This window comes from Molossus molossus, unplaced genomic scaffold, assembly GCF_014108415.1.
Source record: "Molossus molossus isolate mMolMol1 unplaced genomic scaffold, mMolMol1.p scaffold_m16_p_4, whole genome shotgun sequence".
Taxonomy (NCBI): Eukaryota; Metazoa; Chordata; class Mammalia; order Chiroptera; family Molossidae; genus Molossus; species Molossus molossus.
Genome location: NW_023425377.1, coordinates 2230088 through 2253948, shown reverse-complemented (window position 1 = coordinate 2253948; position 23861 = coordinate 2230088). Strand labels below are relative to the sequence as shown.

The 23861-nt window shown below is 58.3% G+C and overlaps 1 protein-coding gene across 1 annotated transcript in view; it reads right to left on the bottom strand.

Moving 5' to 3' along the window:
* SDK1 (sidekick cell adhesion molecule 1) overlaps window positions 1-23861 on the bottom strand; it is a 370727-nt gene that overhangs the window by 125071 nt on the left and 221795 nt on the right. Inside the window, exons 6-12 of the mRNA XM_036242102.1 lie at window positions 23077-23188; window positions 22302-22492; window positions 15794-15877; window positions 12398-12592; window positions 9196-9312; window positions 7930-8097; window positions 5502-5604 (exon numbers count right to left, since the gene is read on the bottom strand). Of these exons, the coding sequence (XP_036097995.1) occupies window positions 5502-5604; window positions 7930-8097; window positions 9196-9312; window positions 12398-12592; window positions 15794-15877; window positions 22302-22492; window positions 23077-23188 (970 nt within the window). The remainder of the gene's footprint in view (window positions 1-5501; window positions 5605-7929; window positions 8098-9195; window positions 9313-12397; window positions 12593-15793; window positions 15878-22301; window positions 22493-23076; window positions 23189-23861) is intronic.

Below are 23861 nucleotides of genomic sequence, written 5' to 3'. Positions count from 1 at the left end.
GCATCCCCCAATTTCTGAGCAAAGCATAGATCACACCCCAACCATCCTGCACAGAGCCCTCAAAGCCTCATGCCTTCTTCGCTCAACCTCGCTGATGCAGCTGCAGCGCCCCTTTCCAACCTCGCTGATGCAGCTGCAGCGCCTCTCTCTTCAACTCGTTTATGCAGCTGCAGCGCCTCTCTCTTCAACTCGCTTATGTGGCTGCAGCACCTCTCTCTTCAACCTCGCTGATGCAGCTGCAGCGCCTCTCTCTTCAACTCGCTTATGTAGCTGCAGCGCCTCTATCTTCAACCTGCTTCTGTGGCTGCAGCGCCTCTCTTCAACCTCGCTGATGCAGCTGCAGCCCCTCTCTCTTCAACCTCGCTGATGCAGCTGCAGCGCCTCTCTTCAACCTCGCTGATGCAGCTGCAGCCCCTCTCTCTTCAACCTCGCTGATGCAGCTGCAGCCCCTCTCTCTTCAACCTCGCTGATGCAGCTGCAGCGCCTCTCTTCAACCTCGCTGATGCAGCTGCAGCCCCTCTCTCTTCAACCTCGCTGATGCAGCTGCAGCCCCTCTCTCTTCAACCTCGCTGATGCAGCTGCAGCGCCTCTCTTCAACCTCGCTGATGCAGCTGCAGCCCCTCTCTCTTCAACCTCGCTGATGCAGCTGCAGCCCCTCTCTCTTCAACCTCGCTGATGCAGCTGCAGCCCCTCTCTCTTCAACCTCGCTGATGCAGCTGCAGCGCCTCTCTTCAACCTCGCTGATGCAGCTGCAGCCCCTCTCTCTTCAACCTCGCTGATGCAGCTGCAGCCCCTCTCTCTTCAACCTCGCTGATGCAGCTGCAGCGCCTCTCTCTTCAACCTCGCTGATGCAGCTGCAGCCCCTCTCTCTTCAACCTCGCTGATGCAGCTGCAGCCCCTCTCTCTTCAACCTCGCTGATGCAGCTGCAGCCCCTCTCTCTCCAACCTCGCTGATGCAGCTGCAGCGCCTCTTTCCAACCTCGCTGATGCAGCTGCAGCGCCTATCTCTTCAACCTCGCTGATGCAGCTGCAGCGCCTCTCTTCAACCTCGCTGATGCAGCTGCAGCCCCTCTCTCTTCAACCTCGCTGATGCAGCTGCAGCGCCTCTTTCCAACCTCGCTGATGCAGCTGCAGCGCCTCTCTCTTCAACCTCGCTGATGCAGCTGCAGCGCCTCTCTTCAACCTCGCTGATGCAGCTGCAGCCCCTCTCTCTTCAACCTCGCTGATGCAGCTGCAGCGCCTCTCTCTTCAACCTCGCTGATGCAGCTGCAGCGCCTCTCTCTTCAACCTCGCTGATGCAGCTGCAGCCCCTCTCTCTTCAACCTCGCGGATGCAGCTGCAGCCCCTCTCTCTTCAACCTCGCTGATGCAGCTGCAGCCCCTCTCTCTTCAACCTCGCTGATGCAGCTGCAGCGCCTCTTTCCAACCTCGCTGATGCAGCTGCAGCGCCTCTCTCTCCAACCTCGCTGATGCAGCTGCAGCGCCTCTTTCCAACCTCGCTGATGCAGCTGCAGCGCCTCTCTCTTCAACCTCGCTGATGCAGCTGCAGCCCCTCTCTCTCCAACCTCGCTGATGCAGCTGCAGCGCCTCTTTCCAACCTCGCTGATGCAGCTGCAGCGCCTCTCTCTCCAACCTCGCTGATGCAGCTGCAGCGCCTCTTTCCAACCTCGCTGATGCAGCTGCAGCGCCTCTCTCTTCAACCTCGCTGATGCAGCTGCAGCGCCTCTTTCCAACCTCGCTGATGCAGCTACAGCCCCTCTCTCTTCAACCTCGCTGATGCAGCTGCAGCGCCTCTTTCCAACCTCGCTGATGCAGCTGCAGCGCCTCTTTCCAACCTCGCTGATGCAGCTACAGCCCCTCTCTCTCCAACCTCGCTGATGCAGCTGCAGCGCCTCTTTCCAACCTCGCTGATGCAGCTGCAGCGCCTCTCTCTTCAACCTCGCTGATGCAGCTGCAGCGCCTCTCTTCAACCTCGCTGATGCAGCTGCAGCCCCTCTCTCTTCAACCTCGCTGATGCAGCTGCAGCCCCTCTCTCTTCAACCTCGCTGATGCAGCTGCAGCCCCTCTCTCTTCAACCTCGCTGATGCAGCTGCAGCGCCTCTTTCCAACCCCGCTGATGCAGCTGCAGCCCCTCTCTCTTCAACCTCGCTGATGCAGCTGCAGCCCCTCTCTCTTCAACCTCGCTGATGCAGCTGCAGCCCCTCTCTCTTCAACCTCGCTGATGCAGCTGCAGCCCCTCTCTCTCCAACCTCGCTGATGCAGCTGCAGCGCCTCTTTCCAACCTCGCTGATGCAGCTGCAGCCCCTCTCTCTCCAACCTCACTGATGCAGCTGCAGCGCCTCTTTCCAACCTCGCTGATGCAGCTGCAGCACCTCTCTTCAACCTCGCTGATGCAGCTGCAGCCCCTCTCTCTTCAACCTCGCTGATGCAGCTGCAGCCCCTCTCTCTTCAACCTCGCTGATGCAGCTGCAGCGCCTCTCTCTTCAACCTCGCTGATGCAGCTGCAGCCCCTCTCTCTTCAACCTCGCTGATGCAGCTGCAGCCCCTCTCTCTTCAACCTCGCTGATGCAGCTGCAGCCCCTCTCTCTTCAACCTCGCTGATGCAGCTGCAGCGCCTCTTTCCAACCTCGCTGATGCAGCTGCAGCGCCTCTCTCTCCAACCTCGCTGATGCAGCTGCAGCGCCTCTTTCCAACCTCGCTGATGCAGCTGCAGCGCCTCTCTCTTCAACCTCGCTGATGCAGCTGCAGCGCCTCTTTCCAACCTCGCTGATGCAGCTGCAGCCCCTCTCTCTCCAACCTCGCTGATGCAGCTGCAGCGCCTCTTTCCAACCTCGCTGATGCAGCTGCAGCCCCTCTCTCTTCAACCTCGCTGATGCAGCTGCAGCCCCTCTCTCTTCAACCTCGCTGATGCAGCTGCAGCCCCTCTCTCTTCAACCTCGCTGATGCAGCTGCAGCCCCTCTCTCTTCAACCTCGCTGATGCAGCTGCAGCGCCTCTTTCCAACCCCGCTGATGCAGCTGCAGCGCCTCTCTCTCCAACCTCGCTGATGCAGCTGCAGCGCCTCTTTCCAACCTCGCTGATGCAGCTGCAGCGCCTCTCTTCAACCTCGCTGATGCAGCTGCAGCCCCTCTCTTCAACCTCGCTGATGCAGCTGCAGCCCCTCTCTCTTCAACCTCGCTGATGCAGCTGCAGCGCCTCTTTCCAACCTCGCTGATGCAGCTGCAGCGCCTCTCTCTCCAACCTCGCTGATGCAGCTGCAGCGCCTCTTTCCAACCTCGCTGATGCAGCTGCAGCGCCTCTGTCTCCAACCTCGCTGATGCAGCTGCAGCGCCTCTTTCCAACCTCGCTGATGCAGCTGCAGCCCCTCTCTCTTCAACCTCGCTGATGCAGCTGCAGCGCCTCTTTCCAACCTCGCTGATGCAGCTGCAGCGCCTCTCTCTTCAACCTCGCTGATGCAGCTGCAGCGCCTCTTTCCAACCTCGCTGATGCAGCTGCAGCCCCTCTCTCTCCAACCTCGCTGATGCAGCTGCAGCGCCTCTTTCCAACCTCGCTGATGCAGCTGCAGCGCCTCTCTCTTCAACCTCGCTGATGCAGCTGCAGCGCCTCTTTCCAACCTCGCTGATGCAGCTGCAGCGCCTCTTTCCAACCTCGCTGATGCAGCTGCAGCGCCTCTCTCTTCAACCTCGCTGATGCAGCTGCAGCGCCTCTTTCCAACCTCGCTGATGCAGCTGCAGCCCCTCTCTCTCCAACCTCGCTGATGCAGCTGCAGCCCCTCTCTCTCCAACCTCGCTGATGCAGCTGCAGCGCCTCTCTTCAACCTCGCTGATGCAGCTGCAGCACCTCTTTCCAACCTCGCTGATGCAGCTGCAGCCCCTCTCTCTCCAACCTCGCTGATGCAGCTGCAGCGCCTCTTTCCAACCTCGCTGATGCAGCTGCAGCGCCTCTTTCCAACCTCGCTGATGCAGCTGCAGCGCCTCTCTCTCCAACCTCGCTGATGCAGCTGCAGCGCCTCTTTCCAACCTCGCTTATGCGGCTGCAGCGCCTCTCTCTTCACGTACAGAATCGACTGCGAGCCTGTCCAGCGCCCACAATGCCAGTGGGTGGGGCCCGCGCACAGCCCCATGGGATGTGGGTGCTGGCTGTCCACTGGGAGCGACGTGCTGGGATGTTCAGGACATGCCCCGTTCTCAAAGGCTCACTCTGCAGGGACAGGCATTTACCAAGTGCTTGTCTGAAATCACCCCGAGACAGGACGGGGGGTTCCACACAAGGAAAGGAAGAAACGGCTCACTTCGGGGCTGGTGTTCCGTGGGCAGAGACACCCCGGTTCAAGGGAGGCCTGAGCGTGAGCATCCAGTCCCTCCCGCCTCAGGAAGGAGGCTCCAATTCCGTCTGTTGAATCACACGACACGTTAGGTGGAACCAGCGACCCGGGGGATTCGGGTGAGCCTGTGTGTCTGCCGTTGCCCTCGGGAGTGGTGCTCCCGGCTCGCTGAGGAATGGCGCCTGCGTCTCCAGGCACGGCGGCCATCCCTAAACGGCCTCCCAGAATCCCGGGCTCTCTCCTGGTTTGTTTTGCAGCAACGTTCTTGTAACTAAACCAAACATGGTTTTGAGCTCTGGGGAGCCCCAGAGGGCCAGGTGGAGATATGGAAGTTCACGATCATCCAAACACCTGCCCGAGGAGCCTGAGAAAACAGTGAAGTCTCCGAATCTCATTACCAGCGCTGGCGCCAGCCGTCACCCCCCTCTCGCAGTGATGGCTCTGGGGACAGGGCACCTCGAGTCCGCCTGTTCAGCTGACCGCATGCTTTCTGGGCTCAGGCCAAACAGCAAGTGCCAGGACGGCTGGACTCTCTTTCTAGATTTACGTGCTGGTCTGACTCTGAAAATGAACCCGTTCTGAAGTGGTGAGTCTGGGAAGAAGCTCACCGCCGACCGCTGCGCGTGCTTGTGCCACGTGTTTACCGGGGTCACATTGTGACCGTTAGGTTCAGAGACCCCCCCCAAGTCATCCAGGCCCCTTCTTCTTATGCATTTCCCTCTGACAGCCTTGGCCTCTGGGGGTGCCCTTCCTCCATGCTCAGGTCTCCCTCAAGGGCTCCCGGGCCATGAAGGAGCCGTCCCTGGAGCAGAGAACCCCCTGCAGGACGCCCAGCCGAGCGGCAACACGCTGAAACCCCTCTGACCCCTGTGGACCTTTCTTTCCTTAAGTACCAGCCTCTGGCGTACACTTACAGACAGTGCAGTCACCTTGGCAGGAAAACTCCCCCCAGCCAGCTGTGAGGGCCGGAGAGAGCGCAGCCCCTGTAAATAATGCATGAGGCTGGGGTGGAAAACGGGAGTCGTGTGATTAATGACGGGGCCCAGGACCACACACGCCGTAATCAGGGATCTGCGGCTGAAATCAAAGTTCCCGAAATTCTCCCCTCTGGTCTCCACGTCCCTTCACGAGCCCACAGAATATTAACGAGCCCCAGACACAGCGACTGAGGGAGCTGACCGGAGGGAGATGCGGGGGTCGTGTGTGGCTCTGCAGTGCAGCGTGGCGGTGGTCCCCTTGATCACCACGCGGTCCTCGGGAGGGTTGACAATGGACGTTCGATCTGGAAAAACATAAGTCACAGCTCAGACGCAGTCACGTGCTCGAGAGTGCCTCCCTCAGGGGAATGCTGGGCACCTGACACCAGAGCCCCCAGGTTCCCTCTCATCCAGGCGAAACGAGGAGTCGCAGCTCTCAGTCCTCCGGGAACTGCCACCAGCTTCCCACACGCAGCCCGGGGTCAGGCCGCCCGCCCCCCGGGCCACCCCGAAGCTCTAGCCGCTCGGGAGCACGTGACAATGGCAGGTCGTCTGCACGTGTGTCTCAGTTCTGCACTCGGGGGAGAATCCTGGTTCTCCCCCAAGACGATCGGCAGTCGGGGCACCTCTGCCGTGTGCGCAGCACCTCGGGGTCTGCACAGCGCTTCCACGGGTGATGCCGTTTTTATTTAGTCCTCACAGGTCTGCTGAGGGCTGTGATATTCAGGAATGAAAGTGATGCCAGAAATACAGGGGTGCCGGGTGCCAGCGAGCCGGAAGGAGTGGGCCTGGTGCAGAGGGCAGGCCCGCGGCTTGCCCAGGATGGCAGCTGCCACAGCGGGGCCCTGAGACAGCCCCGCGGCGCACCCCCACACGCGCATCCCTGAGGTGGACGCCGCTGCGGCATGAACACAGCCCGAGCTTGGGGTGACCAGGCTAGGTTTCGGGCCAGCCTGACCGCCTGCTAGTGGTGTCTGGAAAGCATCCCTGAGCGTGTGCTTTGTGGGTGCAAGGGGTGCTGCCGAGCTGTGCGGATACGTGGGGCCGAGCGGGTCGACGCCCGTAGGCCCGTGGCCCCCAGCATCCCTCTATTGTTAGGCCCCTGGATCTTAGCAGGGCCACACGACTGCCTGGTGAGTGACCCATGGAGGTGCAGACCTCAGTTTGTCACCAGCTTTTACATCTATGGTTAATTTAAGGGACAATAATGAATCAGAGTGGCCAGTGGAGTCGCCACTGAAAGGAACAAAGCCCCCTTTTCAGCACCTGACAACACTGGGGGAACTGGAACGCATGTCTTTTAAAATCACGTGCTCTCAGAACGCCCAGCGCGTCAGAAAGGCCGTGGATGGAGGGACGTCGGCGCTGTCGGGGAAGCTAACTGGGTGTGGAATGAAGCCAGGAGAGCTTTCCCGCAGGGGGTGGGGACCGACCGCTCGCGAGTGAACAGCTTCTCCCCCCACGTGGACTGGGGGAAGGGTAGCAAGCACAGGCGAATGTCAGTCTTCTGCTGTTTGTTTTGTTTTTTTATCCTCACCGGAGGACATTTTTTGCATGTATCTTCAGATAGAGCGGGAGGGAAAGAGGGGGGAAGAGAGAGAGAGAGACATCGATGTGAGAGAGACACATCCACTGGCTGCCACCCACACGACCCCGGCTGGGGCCGGGGACAAACGCAGCCGAGGTACATGCCCTTAGCAGTGGTTCTCAACCTTCCTAATGCCGCGACCCTTTAATACAGTTCCCCATGTTGTCTGTGGGCGCATCGGCATGTGGGCGGACCCGCCTGGAGACAGATGGAGCGGTGTCTCGGCTCCTAAGACCATCAGAAATATGTGTTTTCTGATGGTCTTAGGCGACACCTGTGAAAAGGTCGTTCGACCCCCAAAGGGGTCGTGACCCACAGGTTGAGAACTGCTGCCTTAGAGGGAACTGAACACGGGACTCTCTCCACAGGCCGACACTCTAACCGCTGAGCCAGGCCAGGGCGTCTTCTGCTCTTTGAACAGCAAGTCTTTAGCGCCACATGGGCAGAGGAGGAAGCTCCGGGGGATGAGGGCGGGGGTTGGGTGAGTGGGGTGGGGGTGTGGGGTGGGCAGTCTCATGCCCGAGGGCCCTCACTGCTCTCCAGGGCCCCTATGAGAGGAAGGGAAGGAGAAACAAAGCTGGAGAAACAAGCCCGCCCCTCAGTGCACCCCTCCTGTCTGGGGAGCATTCCTACTTCGCAGGCTAGCAGTGTCTGGCCCGTTACAGGGCTAACTCAGAAAACATTCTTTCTCTAGGACGTTAACTCTTGACTCGGTTTTCTTACACAATGGTTACAGAATTAACCGGCCTCGCCGTGGTTACGTGAGCCACTTGGGGACAATATCCCCAACTCCACTGGCTTGAAAAAGTCCATCTTTATCCCTCCCGAAATACCCCCTTTAAATTGGGGCTACACTTTCCAATTATTCTTTGGGAACTAAAAAATTAATGACTTAACAGATTTCTATAAATTGGCTGTAAAAATGATCCTTCCGCTCTGACTGAATCAGAGAATCCACGGGCTTCACGACCTCCCTCGGCACAGAGGACACGGTGGTAAAACCCGGATCAAGGGCCGGGCCCATGTGGCCCGTGGTCCTTACTCCACACGGTGAGCGTGGCCGACGCGTTCAGGGACCCCTCCGTGTTGGCTGCGTAGCAGGTGTAGGTGCCAGCATCTTGGATGAAGACAGGGGTGATCTGCAGGCCCCCGGATTCGAGCAGCATGAACCTAGGGATCCGCACGGAGCCGCTGGCCAGAATGTGGTTCCCTGAAGAACAGTAGGGAGAACAGCAGTTAGACCCACAGCGCTCGGGGGGCCATGCTTCGCGCCACAAACAAGAACATAACTCAAGGAAACACCAGAACGAAGTGGGACCCGGAGCAGGCCCCTTCGGCGCTGTCTACAGTGACGAGCAGAACATCCTCACTGTCCACGCAACGACTCAGGGGCACGTTCCGGTTCTCGCTCCACGAGCGTGCATTTGAAACGTTCTGGACAAGCTCCGATTCTGTTCGCAGTCAGCCGAGGAAAAACACAGACCGACTCGAGGAGCCTGCCCTTCCCAGGAACCCGTGGTTTCCCAGACCTTCCTGAGTGCCCGCTGTGGCCTGAGCACATGGTTATGCCTTCTCAGCCCACCTGTGCTTCTCAGGTGGCAGGAACGGGACCTGTTCTGAAGCCCGCCCCGACACAGTCCGCCAGCGTGACCAGTCAGTGTGAGGACGCAGCGCAGCCCGGATGTGTGCGGGGCGCTGGTCCAGTGCCTGCGCGGCGAGGAGGGGCTGTGGGACAGAGAGCTGGCCGGCGCCCGCGCCCCAGGAACTGAGGTAGGAGGGATCAGAGCGCACGTGTCCAGCGGAGAGCGCACGTGATCCTGTGCTAGAAGCATGTTTCTTAAAAGAGAAAAAGGAGCCCTGGCCAGTTTGGCTCAGCGGTTGGAGCGTTGGCCTGCAGACCAGAGAGTTTCGGGTTCAGTTCCCGCTAGGGGCACATACCAAAAATATAAAAAAAAGAAAGAAAAAGGCTGTGGGCCTTAGTTTTTAATATTCCCAAGGAAGACTCCTCAGTTCTTTCCCGGCTGCTCCGAGTCCAACCCGAGGGCAATGGAGGCCCCGGGCCCATGGCACCTGGCGAAGGGCTCAGAGGACGGTGATGATCACACCACCTAAGAGCGTCTGTGCGTAAAGATGAGTGGAAAGCTCCGTGAAGGGAGAGTCTTGCCCGTCTCACCCAGCCCCGCACCTCTGGCGTCGGGAGCCAGTTAATCTTCGCCAGATGAAAGTGTGAGGGCGGGCACAGAACACACCCTCGGCCGGCGGGTTCGCTCTGCGCTGGCCCGGCCGCTGAGACCGGGGAGGTACCTACCTCTCCTCCAGGTGATGGCGGGTTTCGGAGCCCCGGACACCTCGCACCTCAGCGTGGCTGTCATCCCGTCGGTGACCGTGGTGTCCGCCGGAAGCTGAGTGAAGGCTGGTGCGACATCTAAGCAGAGGAGTTGAACAGTGACATGGTCAGTGCGCTGTCCCTCAGAGACGCAGCGACCAGCCAGTGGATTGTCCATGTGGACCTTTGTAGGACTAATCACGGAGACCACTGCAGTGACGGAACAGGAAACCCTTCCGGGAGCGCCTGGAGCCTTCCATGAAGCCCCTGCCTGCCTGCGGCTGCAGAGACACACGGCCTCCTGACGTAACGGCCACGCCTGGGGCAGGGCAGGGGCCCAGGTGGAGCTGCTTTGGCAAATGTTAAAGGGAGAAGGTGCACCTATTTGGAGAAATCCAACAAGTTACTTTCATTATTAAAACAACTCTAAAAAGCTGATTTTGAATATTAGATATTATCCAAATATGACACTTTCCAGGATCTGTTCTGAGAGTTAAAAGGACCAGCTTCCAAGGCTTCAGGGAAGCATCTCTGGAAGTGAGTGGGCCCTGCTGTAGGGGTCGCTCGCTCAGGGGCCGGCAGGGCCTCCAGCCTCCGGGCCGCATGAGACCATGACAATAGGCGCGCAGGCTGGCGTCCGCGTGGCTCCCTGACTGTGCTCCTGCGCCAGGGAGACGGGGACCGAGCAGCTCCCAAGTGTGTGTGCAGCCCCGGGAGGGGGAGGGCAGGATCAGGGCGGCCAAGGCACAGCTGCTGCCTGCCCTTCTGTGGTGGGAGCGCCCACAAGCCCTGCAGTAGGTGCTGCTGCTTCTGCGCCAAGCACGGCCTCAGGCCTTCTGCTCCTCCCCTCACGGACCACTCTTCCCTCAGCTTTGGGTGCCCCGGAAAGCACTGAGACACCCCGCTACATCCCCACTCACAGCCCCTGAGGCCCCGCCAACCCCTCCACACGTCCTACCTACACCCCTGCTCACAGGCAGGCCCGACCGCTCTGCCGCTTCCTCCCGCACACGCATCTGCCTGGCACGCCCGCCACACGCTTCGGCACCCCTCCCCCACCGACGACATGCAGGTCCCCCAACCTCCACACAGGCCCCTCTTTACCTCCGGATGGCGGCCTCAGCACCGACTCGGAGAAACCACCCTGGCCCCTGAGCCTGTTCTGGCCCCTCCACAGTTCTCGCTGCTCTGAATTATCTCGTCCTTGACTGTCCACCGCCCATGGCCCTCTGTCCTGGAAGCAGGAGGACCTGCCCCTCCTCCCAGGGCCTGTCCCCGCGCCTGAGCGACCCAGGGGACTGGCACACCTGCTCCATGTGTTTGTTCCACGAACAAATAGATATCGATTGTTCCACACTGTGTTTTCGTTCCTTTAAAGGTGCTTTAATTTGAAAAAAGAACTCCATTTTGCTACACCCTGCACTTACAAATCATAATCATTTATTTATCTGTTCACTCTCCGGTTGTCATGGTAACCACCTTAAGTAGCACTTTCATTTGAATTTCCAGTCGGATCCTCACAAAAACCTTGTGAACCAGGCTGGGTTGGTTCCATTTTGACAATAACACTGAGGCTGAGACATTCAATAAAGTGTTTCCCAAGTCCCTCACTGGAGAAGTCGGCCTCCACAAGCCCTGGGCTTGTCTGCACGGCTTCTGTCAATAAAGGTTTATTGGAACACAGCCACGCCCACTCACTTTGTATTGTCTGTGCTGCTTCTGTCAATAAAGCTTTATTGGAACACAGCCACGTCCACTCACTTTGCATTGTCTGTGCTGCTTCTGTTAATAAAGCTTTATTGGAACACAGCCACATCCACTCACTTTGCATTGTCTGTGCTGCTTCTGTTAATAAAGCTTTATTGGAACACAGCCACGACTATTCTGTGCTGTCTGAGCTGCTGTCTCCATGCTGCAGCAGAGCTGAGTCCCTAAAGCTGAAAATATTTAGCACCTGTCTTTTACTGAAACAGTCTACCATTCCCTGCCCGGCAATATCCTGCCACCCCCCCCCCCCCAGCAAGGTATATTGTAGATAATTCTAATGGCTCAAAACTCGGTTTCCAGTTAAGTATCCAATATTATTTCTATTGTTTGAAGCGATACTGATTTCCTACGCTCCAAACTGGACGATAAACTTGACCCCTGGGCGGGGCTCAGGAAGTGACCCCCCATTTCCTAAAATGTGCATGGACCTTTCAATATCCCGTCTGTCTCTCTGTGAGCTCTGGCTGACCAGCGCCACCGGCAGCCCAGGCGGGGGCTCTCTCAAGACTCACACCTGAGGAGACGAGCATTTTTCTTCCACAAGGGCAACACGAGCGGCCTAATTCCATAATCACAAAATTCTACTTGGTTTTAAAAGGTGGAAGATTTATACGCTTGGAAGAGAAACCCGAGTATGACAAAATTCTCCTTAATTAAAATTTTTTTTTTATCCCCACTCGAAGACATTTTTCCATTTTTTGTTCAGGTAGAGTGGGAGGGAGAGAGAGGAAGAGAGAGAGAGAGAGAGAAACATCGACATGAAAGGGACACATCGAGTGGCTGCCTCCCGCACGACCAACCAGGGCCGGGGACAAACTGCAACTGAGGTACATGCCCTTAGCGGGAACCGAACCCGGGTCTTTCCAGACCGCAGGCCGACGCTCTAACCGCTGAGCCAAACCGGCCAGGGCTCCTTCACTTTAGAAGGACAATATTACAGCTGTGGGAGATTAAGACGAGAACTAGATCAAATGAAAACCTTTACCATGACTTTATTTTCCAAAGCGCCCACATATTTCTGTTAATGGGGCAATAAAAGAAACTCACAAAAGAACTATAATCATTAGATAAAACTACAATAGAGAATATTTAAAACATGGAAACATCATCAGAAGGAAAATATTAGAAATGAGCTGTTTGCTTAATGTCCAGAAAGACGAGGTTTCCCTACTTCTTGGTCCGGAGGAGGCTGGGGTGCTGGGACCTCGACACCTGCCGAGAGCAGGGAGGTCCGCGCTGGGACAACTGTGCTCTCGCCGTGGGTGTCAGCAGAGGTAAGGAGTGGGTCAGGTGTGCTGCGGTCACCGTGGGACACCGCGCCCTGTCCCCTAGCTAAGAGGGCTGGACAGATGTGACCCGAGTGTGTGGTGCCAGGGGCAAAGGTCGGGAAGCTCTGCCTCTCCGCGCCGGTACTCACTGGTGACGTCCAGGTAGGTGCAGGTCTGCACCTCGCCGCCTTCGTTGCTGGCGAAGCACTGGAAGACCCCGGAGTCCTCCGGACGCAGCTCCTGGATGCGCAGGCCCCCCGCCGGCAGCAGTCGGTACCGGGGGTTCTGGAGCTGGCTGACGGGCACGGCGTCCTTGAACCACTGCAGCTGGGGAAGAGGGGCCCCTGCGTGGGAGGGGGGATGACTGGGTGTTACACATTAGGTTTCAGGACTCTCTTACACGAGGAGTGGACGGCAACATTTTAATTGGCGTTTCAAGTGCTCTTCTCTCCTCTGATATGAAGCAGTGGACCAGAGCGGCATCAGGGGGACGACTGGAGCGAATGCCCAGCGCAAGTCCGCCGGGGTTGACTTTCAGGCAGACGGGGTGGGGGTGAAGGTCCCCCCTGCTCTCAGGGACGCTCACCAGGGCAGGAGACAGGAGCCAGCTCCCAGGCTGTGCACAGGGGCAGAGACCCGGCTGCTCCCTCCCACTGGGGAAGGAGGTGGTCATCACAGCCACAGCAGGCTGTCGTGAAGGCGAGTCTCGTCAGTCTACGTGCACCCTGCGTGCCGAGCACGTGGGGCACTCCATGGATGTGTCACTGTCCCCACCACTGACAGCAGCCACAGCGACCGCCGATCTAAGCGGTTCGGGAGCAAGCACAGCAGAGGCACCTGGGTGAGGGTCCAGGAGACACGTGGCAGTAAATCAGGATGTAGGAATACTGCCTGGGCCCGAGACAAACGTGAGCATGGCAGACGACAAGGAGGGGCTGCGGGATGGTTCTGCTCTCGAACCCCAAGCGTGAACGTGGCTGAGAGCGTGGCCAAGGCTTAGAGCGAGAGGACAAGAGGGTTGGACTGAGACTGAATGCATGGCTGCCACACCTGGGCACCCCTTCCTCACAGGGACACCACAGGGACCCAGGAGCTGCGCCTGGAGCCAGCTCGCTCTGAGGGACCAGGGACAAGCTCCCAGGGCAGACCTGGGCTGGGAACGAAGGGACGTGGGCCCTGCTGCTCTTGCCCACCTGGCTGTGGCTGGCACACACAGCAGGTGAGGACGCAGGCACGCACTGTCCCCTGGTGGCCAGGGAGACGCCGTGCTCCTGCGCCGGGGGCTCTTCCAGCGGCTCAGGTGACTAGCAACAGGGGAGAGGGCTTCCTTGGGACTTTGCCCGGCCCCTCCTGGGGCTACCCACGAGGGACCTGGGCAGTCTGAAAACGCTGCCCAAGAAGCAGACCTACGCTCCCAAGACCACAGTTCTGACCTCTGGTGGGCACAGTGCTTGCCGTGGGCCGTGGGGAGAGTGTGGACACAGCTAGGCTTATTTCTACATCTCAGAGGGTCTGTGCCTCAGTTTCCCTAGATGTAAAATTAGCTTAGAGAAAACACGTCTCCACGTGATGCATGCTGGGAAGTGCACCGAAAACCCCTTGATTTAAGATGCTGTGTATGAAAGATGTCTCCTTTTAATAAATAAAGTTAATGTCGTGGAATATTTCAAGATAATGTATTCTCAGATTCTGTTCTTTGCCTTAATTATGTTTCCTGTCACTTTTTATTAAATCAGGAAATTAAAAAAACTCCATTTCGAGGTAAAAGCATAACCGGTTCGTGTAAAATCTCATAACAGCAACTCCAAGACGTAGCGCTCATCAAGAGGAGCCACTTTGCATGCCGCAATAGCTTCGTTGTCAAAATTAAAAGTAAGCAGTAAATTATACGACGGCAACGCCACGCGCAGAACCTGTTCAGTTATGTTTATAAGTCTGTACTTAACAAGCCGTTCACCCACAGAAATTGTGTAAAAGGAACATTGTCTTGTCAAGGGGAGAGCTTACGGTTGTCATTTGGTGAGAAATGACTGTTGGTACAGGGAAGGAGGAGGGCGTCTCTTCGGGGCGGTTCTGGTCGCAGCAGAACCGTACGCACAGCCCGCTGGACCGCTGCGTAGCTTCACCGCGGGGCGCTTGGCCGGGAAGACCTGGTGTTTGTGCCAGAGGGGAGCAGGGTGATCGCAGCAAGGAAAATGTTTCCATTTAAGACCCGTGCTCCTCTGGCCCTGGCCAGGTCGCTCAGCTGACTACAGTGTCCCGATACGCCAAGGTTGTGGGTTCGACCCCCGGTCAGGGCACATACCAGAATCAACCCATGAACGCGTGAATGAGTGGAACAAATTGATGCCTCTCTCTCTAAAAAAAGAAATTTACATAACTTCTCACCCTTTCTCTGCCCTCCCCTGGCTGTCCTGGGGAGTGGGAACGGAGAGCAGGCTGTGCACCCGGCCTCCGTGGGCAGACCAGGGCTCAGAACAGGAGTGGCTGTCGCACACAGCACAGTGGACAGGGAGGGGCCGTGTGGCTGACACACATTTACCACCCACACTGTGCAGAGTGACACCTCCACCCACCGCTTTCAGAAATGAGATGACATGCAGGAACCCACAGTTCTGTGTCCCAGGGTCCAGCCCCTAGGGAGGCCACTTTGGGAGTTGAGGGATTTGGGTTTGGACCATCTCTGTGGCCCTGGGGCGGTTACCTGCACTGGACTAAGGCCAACTCCTCTGTGCCAGACACTGGCGGAGGCTTTGCAGGGAGAATCCACTCACGGCCTGTCCTGGCCCTGTGCCCCAAGGCTGTGTGGACGTCTGTGTGCAGTGAGGTACTGGACTCTCTACGGAGCCGTTTCGTAGATTTACAGAATTGTTAGGAATCCTGACCTCCAAGTGCTTGGAAGAAAATACTGCCTCTTAAGGTGGACAGATATTAACATAAAACAAGAGCCCTTTTCATTTCTGGACAGTCTCCCGAGCACTAATGTAGTTTCTGTTCATGGAAGTGCCTTGAGGAGCCTGTCTCTTTAGGGGTCAGTGTGACTCCTTGTGCCACTGGGCGTGAGCAGGTGACAGTGGACAGCAAGTCATCACGTCACTGGGGCAGGGCTAGGACTGCCTGAGGAACACAGTGAGAGCTGCCCAAAGCGGACGAGTCAGAGAACCAGAAAGAGTTTCTGTTCGAGGAACTTAAAACCACCTCTCTGCCTGCAGAACAGAAAGGGCCACGGGTCCCAGTCACCTTGTGGACGAGAAGGAACCTCTTGCCCTGAGCCTCGGGCCCACCCCTTGCGGAATCGGAGCGTTGGGAGGGGTGAGAGGACCCGCCTCAGCCAAGGCCTCCTGTGTTCCTGGGGGTGAGGACCATCATTCCCGCTGTGCAGGGGAGGCGGCAAGGTCAAATTCCTTCCCAAGGTCCCATGCAGTGATTGCGCTCAACTCTGCTCCGAGTCCCCCACTCAGCATGTCCCTCTGATGATGACAAGCCTGCGGAGATGTCATGGCCTCCCTCCCCATCGGCCGCCCCCAGCAGCCCTCCTCACTCACCCACGGCTTCACACGCCATGTCCACGGTGTCCTCCACTTCCACCAGGATCCGACTCTCGGGCACGGCAGTGAAGTACGGCGGCTCTTTGAAACAAGAAAGCACAGAGAGCTGCTAAGCAAGGGGGGTGTACTTCAGGAGACCCCATGGCCCGAAGAGTCTGACTCCTTTTAAAAACTGTTTTGGAAACGTCACCAGTTACCCTCTGTGCACAAGCTCAGAGCTCAGTGAGCAGGGCCAGAGGTTGCATGTATTCCCAGGTCTCAGGAGAGAGTCACTACCGAGGGCAATGGCTACTTTTCAGCTTACGGGTTGACCTGTGGAACATCATCCTTCAGAGTTTAGGAGGACTGTCCCGAGAGCTTCTTAAAGGTTGGTAGTCGCGGCACAGCATCCCCTGCCCATTTACATCAGCATCTAAACCCGGCGCCAACTCCAGAGGCACACGGACCTGTCAGAGCCCGCCTACGCCAGGGCGCAGTGCAGCCTGTTAACATATTCCAAAGTCTTAGTAGTTCTTCTCCAAAATACAGATTTAATACTCCACTGCAACGCAAAATAATAGCTAAGGGCAAAAAGAAAAAGGGCCTCTCATCCATCTTGAGTAGCAAACTCTTAACCACTCGCATATCTCTGAGCACCCCGCTCGCCTGTTCAACGACAACATAGAAATAGTGGTTGCATTCAACAATGGATTTCCTCGGAGAGTCATTGTGACATTTCTCGCAGTCCCTTCAGCAGAAGCGCAGTGGACGACCAAGCTCGTGGGTGCAAAGGTGGCAGTGATTCCGTGATTATGACAAGAGGTGGCTGTGCTGGCCTTCTGTGCGGCAATTAGTTTCTGGGCACTGTCTGCAGAGGGCTGTGTTCACGGTGTGGGGTGCGGACCCCACAGCCCTCCTGCCTCCGCTGTGTCCTCAGAACAGGCAGAGCCTCCGCGGGGAGAGAGGAACGGGCACTCAGCATTTCAGGGAAATGATTCGGGAGAAAGGGCCGATGCTTCCTCAGTGGAGGCGAAGTTGGGTATCAATTTGGCAATCACCTGGGCCACGCGAGCAGAACGTCTGCCGGAATGACCCAGGGTGCTGCGAGTTCAGGAGATGGAGGCGGGATCTCTGCCCTGCTCGGTGCGTGTAGACCAGGCCTAGAGCAGACCGAACGTCCTTTGCAGGCTGGTCTGGGCCGTGTGCGCGTATATTCACGTTCGCCAGGAACCGTGGCGGCGGCAGCGCTTCTACTCTCTACGTGGCTGCACCCGCCACGGGCCGGTGAGCAGGCTGTGCCCAGTCACCACTGAACGCCACCATCTGATTACAGGGATGGGGGCAATTAAGTCAGAACATCAACATTTGCCTGATTAATTACAGTTTTCCTTTCCTAAGGGAAACATTTTAGTTTAGTTAATTGCATGGCCCCAGGGCAGTTGTAGGAGAAGGTGGAGAAGGATACTATGTATCTTGCACTCAGTTTCCTTCAATGGCAACATCTTGTAAAACTATGGAGGAAAGCACAGCAGATACGCTGACAGACATGATGGCATGAAAACAGGCAGCTCACCGCATTCCCACCCCCCCGTTTCCTGGTCCTCATGTGCGTGTGTGTGCATTTAGTTCTATGCAGTGCCATCCCCTGAGTCGGTCTGGGTGTCCACCACAAGCCCCCACCGTGCCCCTCTCTGGCCGCCGCGCGTCGGCTCCATCTCTATCATTCTGTCATTTCAAGAATGTTATATGAATGGAATCACACAGTGGATGACCTTGGGAGTTGGCTTTCCTCACTCAGCATAATGCCCTTGTGATTCATTCAAGATAAGTTACATTTTGATGATGAAAATCCATCCATGTAAATGGTCAGCGTCCACAGGACCAGACAGTTCCCAGGGTACTGATGACGGATGCCGTCTGGCACGATGGCCTGTGTCCTGATGCTCTTTCTTATTCGGCCATGCCCATGGAGGCCCTGGGTGCTAGGGAGGGACCTAGCTGGTCACGCTGCACAGGGATGAAGCTGGCCTGGGCTGAGCAAACGTGTAGCTCTGGGGCTGCTGGAGCGCTCGGGACCTGTGGCGTGAAGAAGCGGCCCTGGTCCCAGCCTCAGGCTTCTCGCGTGGAAGCCCGTCCTCCACAAGGAGGACACAGTCAGCAGAATGAGTGCTGACTTGGCAGTGTGGGCATCTGGCCCCCCCTGGCAGACGTGGGGGAGAGGCTCCCCTGGCATACTTGGGAGAAGGGCTTCTACACCGGGTGGGCGAGATACGCACAGAAGCCCTGCCTTTTAACACATTCACAGTGGTTTAAGGAAAATGTAAGGTGTCTTTTTAAATTGTTTTTACATGTAACCTGTATTAGAAGCACCCAAGTTAATTACTGGTATCCTAACACCGCTATAGAACTTATCTGCGCGGGAGCTTATAACTGAGTGAAGCCCAGAAAATAGAGCTATTACGGAACTCTTTCTAAGACAGAAGTTACATTTGTGTTGGCGAACACCAAGCGAGGTCTGGGTGGCCTGCATCTGGGTGCAGACAGGCAGGCCAGCTCAAAGGGCCTGAGATGAAGCAGGGACCTGGAACCAGGGGGCAGGGCGTGCTGCGCCGGGCCCTCTGTTCATCCAGGCTCCTGCCGCCTGTCTTCCCTGCGCACCAGCCCACTGTGATGGAGCGCAGTCTGTTCTCGGTGAGCGTGCTGATGCGTCCACACTGCTCCTCGTGGCTGACCAGACGCCGAAGGAGCTGGGATAGAGGGAGGCCTCAAGCTCCTGCTGAGGAAGGTCCTCACGAGGGGTCAGCGGTGAGGGAAACGACGTGTCTGCTCCGAGCTCTGGGGGCCTGCTCCACGCCCACTCTGCTGGCACAGCCGCCCAGACACTTCCTGGAGCAGAGCAAGAGCACTGTACTGCGCTGGCCCGTGCCATTCCCGGCCTTCCATGCCCAGAGCCAACACCTCTGCCCAGGAGAGGCGGCGCTCAGCAGGCCTGGCAGACCCTCCAGCTGGCGCCCAGGGTCCTGGCCGCTCTGCCGCTGGGGCCATGGTGTACAGGGCAGGTGGGTGGGTGCCAGCCCCACGCCTAGCACTGTGTCTGAGAGGTAGGTGGAGGGAAGGAAGGAGAGAAAGGCGAGAGGGAGAGAGGCCTTTACGTGGGACGCGGACCTTTCAGAGGTGCTCGGCCTCGGCTCGAGAAGACCTTACAGTGCAGCTGCAGACCCTCCTCACCGTGACACCGCCGCCAGCCGGGACGGACAGCGAGTGTCATGAAAAGTGGACGGTTTGAGACACATGGAGACAGCTGTCGCCAACAGTCACTCTCACCGACTCAAGCTTCTCAGCGGGAGCGAGCTGGTCAGCCGGGACGCACACCTGCACGGAACGGACGGGCGTGCCCACTCCGCCGCTGCCCGCCAGACGTGCGCCCTGCGTCTCCCGACGTCTAGGAGGGGCAGCGCGGCTCTATGTACCCCTGGGAAGAGCAACACTTCCACGGCCTGTGCGACACGTCCGACCTCAGGGCCAGCAGGTGCGGGAGCGCGTGTCCCGGGCCTGGTTGTTGGTGAAGACGCCGAGTCCACCAGCAGCTGACAGAGCTGCCGTTCCAGGGCCCGTGGGACCCACACCCCACTGCTCCTCGCACTGTGAGCACAGCCGTCACCTGTCTCCCAGGTGTGGAGGCCGGGGCCTGGTGCAGGCGGTGGCTGCGGCCGTGGGAGCGTGCGCCCCGCCGTCTCCGGAACCCGTGCCGTCACACACGCGCAGGGCCGACCCGCCGCGTCACACGCTGAGAAGGGCAGCTGAGATTCACGGCAGCAAGCGGCGGTGTTCGGGAGGAGTCCTGAGGGCACCCTGACCGGTGAGGACCAGGGGAGAGCATCGTCCAGGCCCTGGTACTCGAAGGGCTCAAGTCACCGCCTGGGGTGGCATCGCCCAGAAGCAGACCCGGACACGGTCTGCGGCCAGCAGCTTGAGGCGACAGGAACACCTCTGGGGACAGGAGGGCAGCTGACAAAGGGCACGTTGTCGAGGCAGTTCCTGCCTGGGAACACGCCGGAGGCCAGTGGAGAGCAGCCTTCGAATGACGCCCCTGCCTTGGGGCTCTGTCCACCATCCGCGCTGGTTGGGGACTGTTCCTGGGAGGGTTAACCCCCAGCACTTCCAACCTGCCACACGGGGGGCACCACAGAGCCTGCCGCCCCATGTGGGGTGCATGGAGGGGAAGTGGAGGTCACTCTGAGGGGGTGGGGACAGGCCAGGACCAGCGCGGTGAAGCAGCAGCAGGACATGGAGTGGGGTCAGGAGGGGGACGTGAAGGCCAAGCCCGAGGCTGGCGCTGCCCCGTGGTGGGCCCCCGGGCCTTTCGGCAGGTGTGACGGTGCCCGCGTCCGACCCTGGTGCCCCTGTCCACACCACAGGGATTAGGCAGCACGGCAGGGAAGGTGACAGGCGGAGTAAACAGCTGCGTGCGTCTGTCTGGTCTCATCAGTGTGAAGTAAACGTAATGGGAAGCCAATTTGTCTCTGCTTTCTTCCACCTCATGTTCACGAGCTCTTTCCACGCTGGCTCCCGGTGACAGCCCCGTGAAGCTGGTAACGTTTCTGAGGGCCCCCGCTCTGAGACGGCTGGGCTTGGGGTGATCATCTCCCAAATCTCTCTGAATTGACAGGGGCTCCTCGGGGCTTTTCCAGGATGACTCAACCACAAAATCCCACCTGTCACAGCAAATTCTTATGAATAAAAGGGATTAAATCGACAGCCCGAAGAAGCCAGTGTGTTCTCGAGCCTTTGAAAGCCAGACACAGAGCGCGGTGCCTCGGGAGGGGCACACACCTGCTCTGGATTCAGATGTAAATGCGAGGCAGAAGTTCACGGAACAGACCGAACTGCTGTTCGAAGGAATTATGATGGAAGCAAACATTCCGCTGACAAGGAGATAAAGTTCTGTCTGTTACTGTACATGGTCTGAGCACAGGCAGTCCCGACGACTGGAGGGACACACCTCACAGACTTTAATGTCGGCTCCGTCTGCCATGGTGCGATCTACAGCTCAGCTGATGAGAAGGCCCTCGCGGGAGTGGGGTGTGGTCTTCACGTGGACCGCGAAGGGGGCGAGGAGGGCCGCAGGCTAGCCAGCTCAGATCCCTCGTGGCACCCACAACTGCCTGCCGTGCCAAGCCTGCTTTCTCGGGCACTTTTAAGACTCTCACGTCGTTCCGAAGGGCTGACGTGACGGTCTGCATGGCAGGTGTGGGGCGGTCATCTCAGGCCGCAGGCCATTCCAGGGGCAGGAGACAGTGACGTGCCACTGCCCTCCGGCAGCGGCCGCCCCCGCGAACGTGTATGGGAAGAGCCGCTGGTACTCTGCTCCGTGTGCGGAGTGGCGGACGGCGCACAGCGTGAGGCTGCGGCTCTCTGCAGGGTCCCCTGCACAGTCCACCTTCCTGGTCTCCCTGCCCTTCGTCCTGAAGGGGAGGGAAGAGGTAGGGACGCCCTTCCCTGGAGCAGGCCGCGAAGGCGCCACTTATCTGCAGTGGCCACGCTCTGTGGACAGGTCACTGTGACAGTGATCATGGCCACGTAGGATGAAAGCAGTGGAGGAGCTGAATCAATGGGGGGGTGTCGCCCGTTCATGGTCTCATGTCACTGGATCACAATCTGAACGTACACTGAGGCTCCCCTCGTCTCAGCACAAGCCCACTTCCCAAACCCCGATATCCGCCACAGCATTCAGAGTGGCCCGAGGCCTAGTTTCCCCTCCTGTTCTCCTGGGTCCAGGAGTGGTACGTGGCTCATGTTCCAGGAAGTGCCTCTGGCCTCATTTTTTTCATTATTGTTGTTATTTTTAATCCTCACCCGAGGATATTTTTCCATTGATTTTCAGATAGAGTGTAAGGGAGGGAGGCAGGAAGGCGGGGGGGGGGGGGGGGGGGGGGGGGCGGGAGGGGAGGAAGAGAGAGAAACATTGACGTGAGAGAGACACATTGATTGGTTGTCTCCCGCACGATCCGACCAGGGCCAGGGATTGAACCGCAACCAAGGTACATGCCCTTGACCGGAATTGAACCTGAGACTTTTTGGTCTATGGGCTAATACTCTAATCGCTGAGCCAAACTGGCCAGGGCTCTGTTGTCGTTTTTAATTTAATGAAAAGTAACATCAAACGAACACCTTCTAACTTTCTTATGGGCCAACAAATAACAGGAGTGGAATAATCTCGGACACTGGCCACACAGCCAGTGAGCGCCACAGAGGAGCCCGGCAGCGCTGGGCAGCACGAGGAGGTGCCCTGCATGACAGGCCTCCCCACCCGGCGCCCCAACTTGATCCCGGACGCATTCAGAACATCCACTCTGGATTTCACGCTGTTACTGGGAAAGATCACTGGGGTGAACTTGGGAGATAAAGTCAACGTCCCCGCCTAGTGCCGGGTTCAAGTGAAGGGGCGAGAGGCAGCTGTGGCTGCTTTTCCGGGGAGGTGCCTGGGGCTGCTGCCCGAGGGTCCGGGCTCGCCCGCTGAGCGTACCTGTGATGGAGACGAAGGCCTTCGCGCGGGCTGGTTCGGAGGCGCTCCCCGCCAGCGCCGCCTCGCAGACGTACTCCCCGGTGTCCGAGGTGGTTGGGCTGCTGATGGTGAGGCGCCGCCCGAAGCTGCGGAGCCCGCTGGCCAGGGTCACCCCGTTCCTCTTCCAGCTCACACTCAGCTCCTCGAGGGGCCTGGGGGAGCGAGGGTGTCAGGGATGAGGGCTGGGAAGCGGGCAGAGGGCAGCGATAACGACTCCCGGCACTCAGCACAGCGAGTCCTGCCAGGGACCACGGTGGTGAACAACGGACATTCGGGACTGGTCCCCACCCCCTCTGCTCCCTCGGGTCTCACGTCGATGGGCACCTGCTCAGGGCTGCCGAGTGAGGACCACTGGCCGTAAGCGCTGATGTCCCACTCGCTCGGAACAGAAGGTATAAAGTAAGTGCTACTGGGTGTGGGGAGGGGGCACGGCCACAGGCGCCACGGTCACAAAAACTCCGTTCTGGAGAGAGAACACCTGGGACTAGAGACAGGACAGCCTCTCCCGCCTCAGCCAGGCTCTCAGAGGCCCCTCTGTGCCCACGCAGGAGGGCACTGAGTCTCCTGGGGAGGTAAATGCTGCCGCGGAGGCTGGGGGTGCAGTGCTCCAGCTCCCACACGAGCTGCGCTCGGCCCCGCTGTACCGACAGGACGCCGTGGCCAGGGGCTCACCCCGCTGGCGAGGAGTCTCGTCGCCGTCATGACAGACGAGGGCCGGTGCAGACCAGCCGCTTACCTGGCATTTGCTATGCACTCCAAGGTGACCTCGCTGGACCCCGCCACCACGCTTCTGTTGCCCGGGGGAATCACGATGACGGGGGCCATGGTTCCGGGTGCACCGACGTCCCCTGCGGCAGACAAAGCACAGGTCGTGAGACGCTCCTGAGTCCAGAAGGCGAGGGGGCTGGGGACGACCACGGAGAGCCCGTGGGGCTGCTCTGGGACACCGGCATTTCACGACCCACTGCCAGCCTCCTTTGTGAGGGGCCGTCCGTGGTCTCAGAGCCTGTGGGGGATCCACAGCCCGAAACTTACATGTGTCTCCCAACTAGGAGTCCGGGGACTGAGTGTACCCCGCAGATCTAGGGGTTACACTGCTGAGCACTCTCCACAATGCCTGCTGACTTCATTCTTTTGTTAACTGATTTCAGATGTTGCTTATAGAGTTACCTAGTCCGCCCCATTTTAAAATCTGTTCAATGGTACAAACACGTCCGGCGCCGGGGCTCTGCGAGTCACGCGTGTCGCGAGGAGGCGGCCAGAGCTCTCACCCGGGCCCTGATGCAAACCCACTCGGTGACTGGGTGTCCGGCTGCTTGGCACACATCCGAGCCCTTCTTTCCTGAAGGTGAGTATCCCAAGTCATCTCTGCCCTGTGAGTTCCAAACGCTAAGCAATTCAGCTCATACTTCTGGTGACAAGGGAGAAAAGGAGGACACATTTTTGCCACTTTTCTCTAAAATACACGTAATATCAAAATGAAACTACCCACAGTCTACTCCACTACTGTTTATTTAGGGA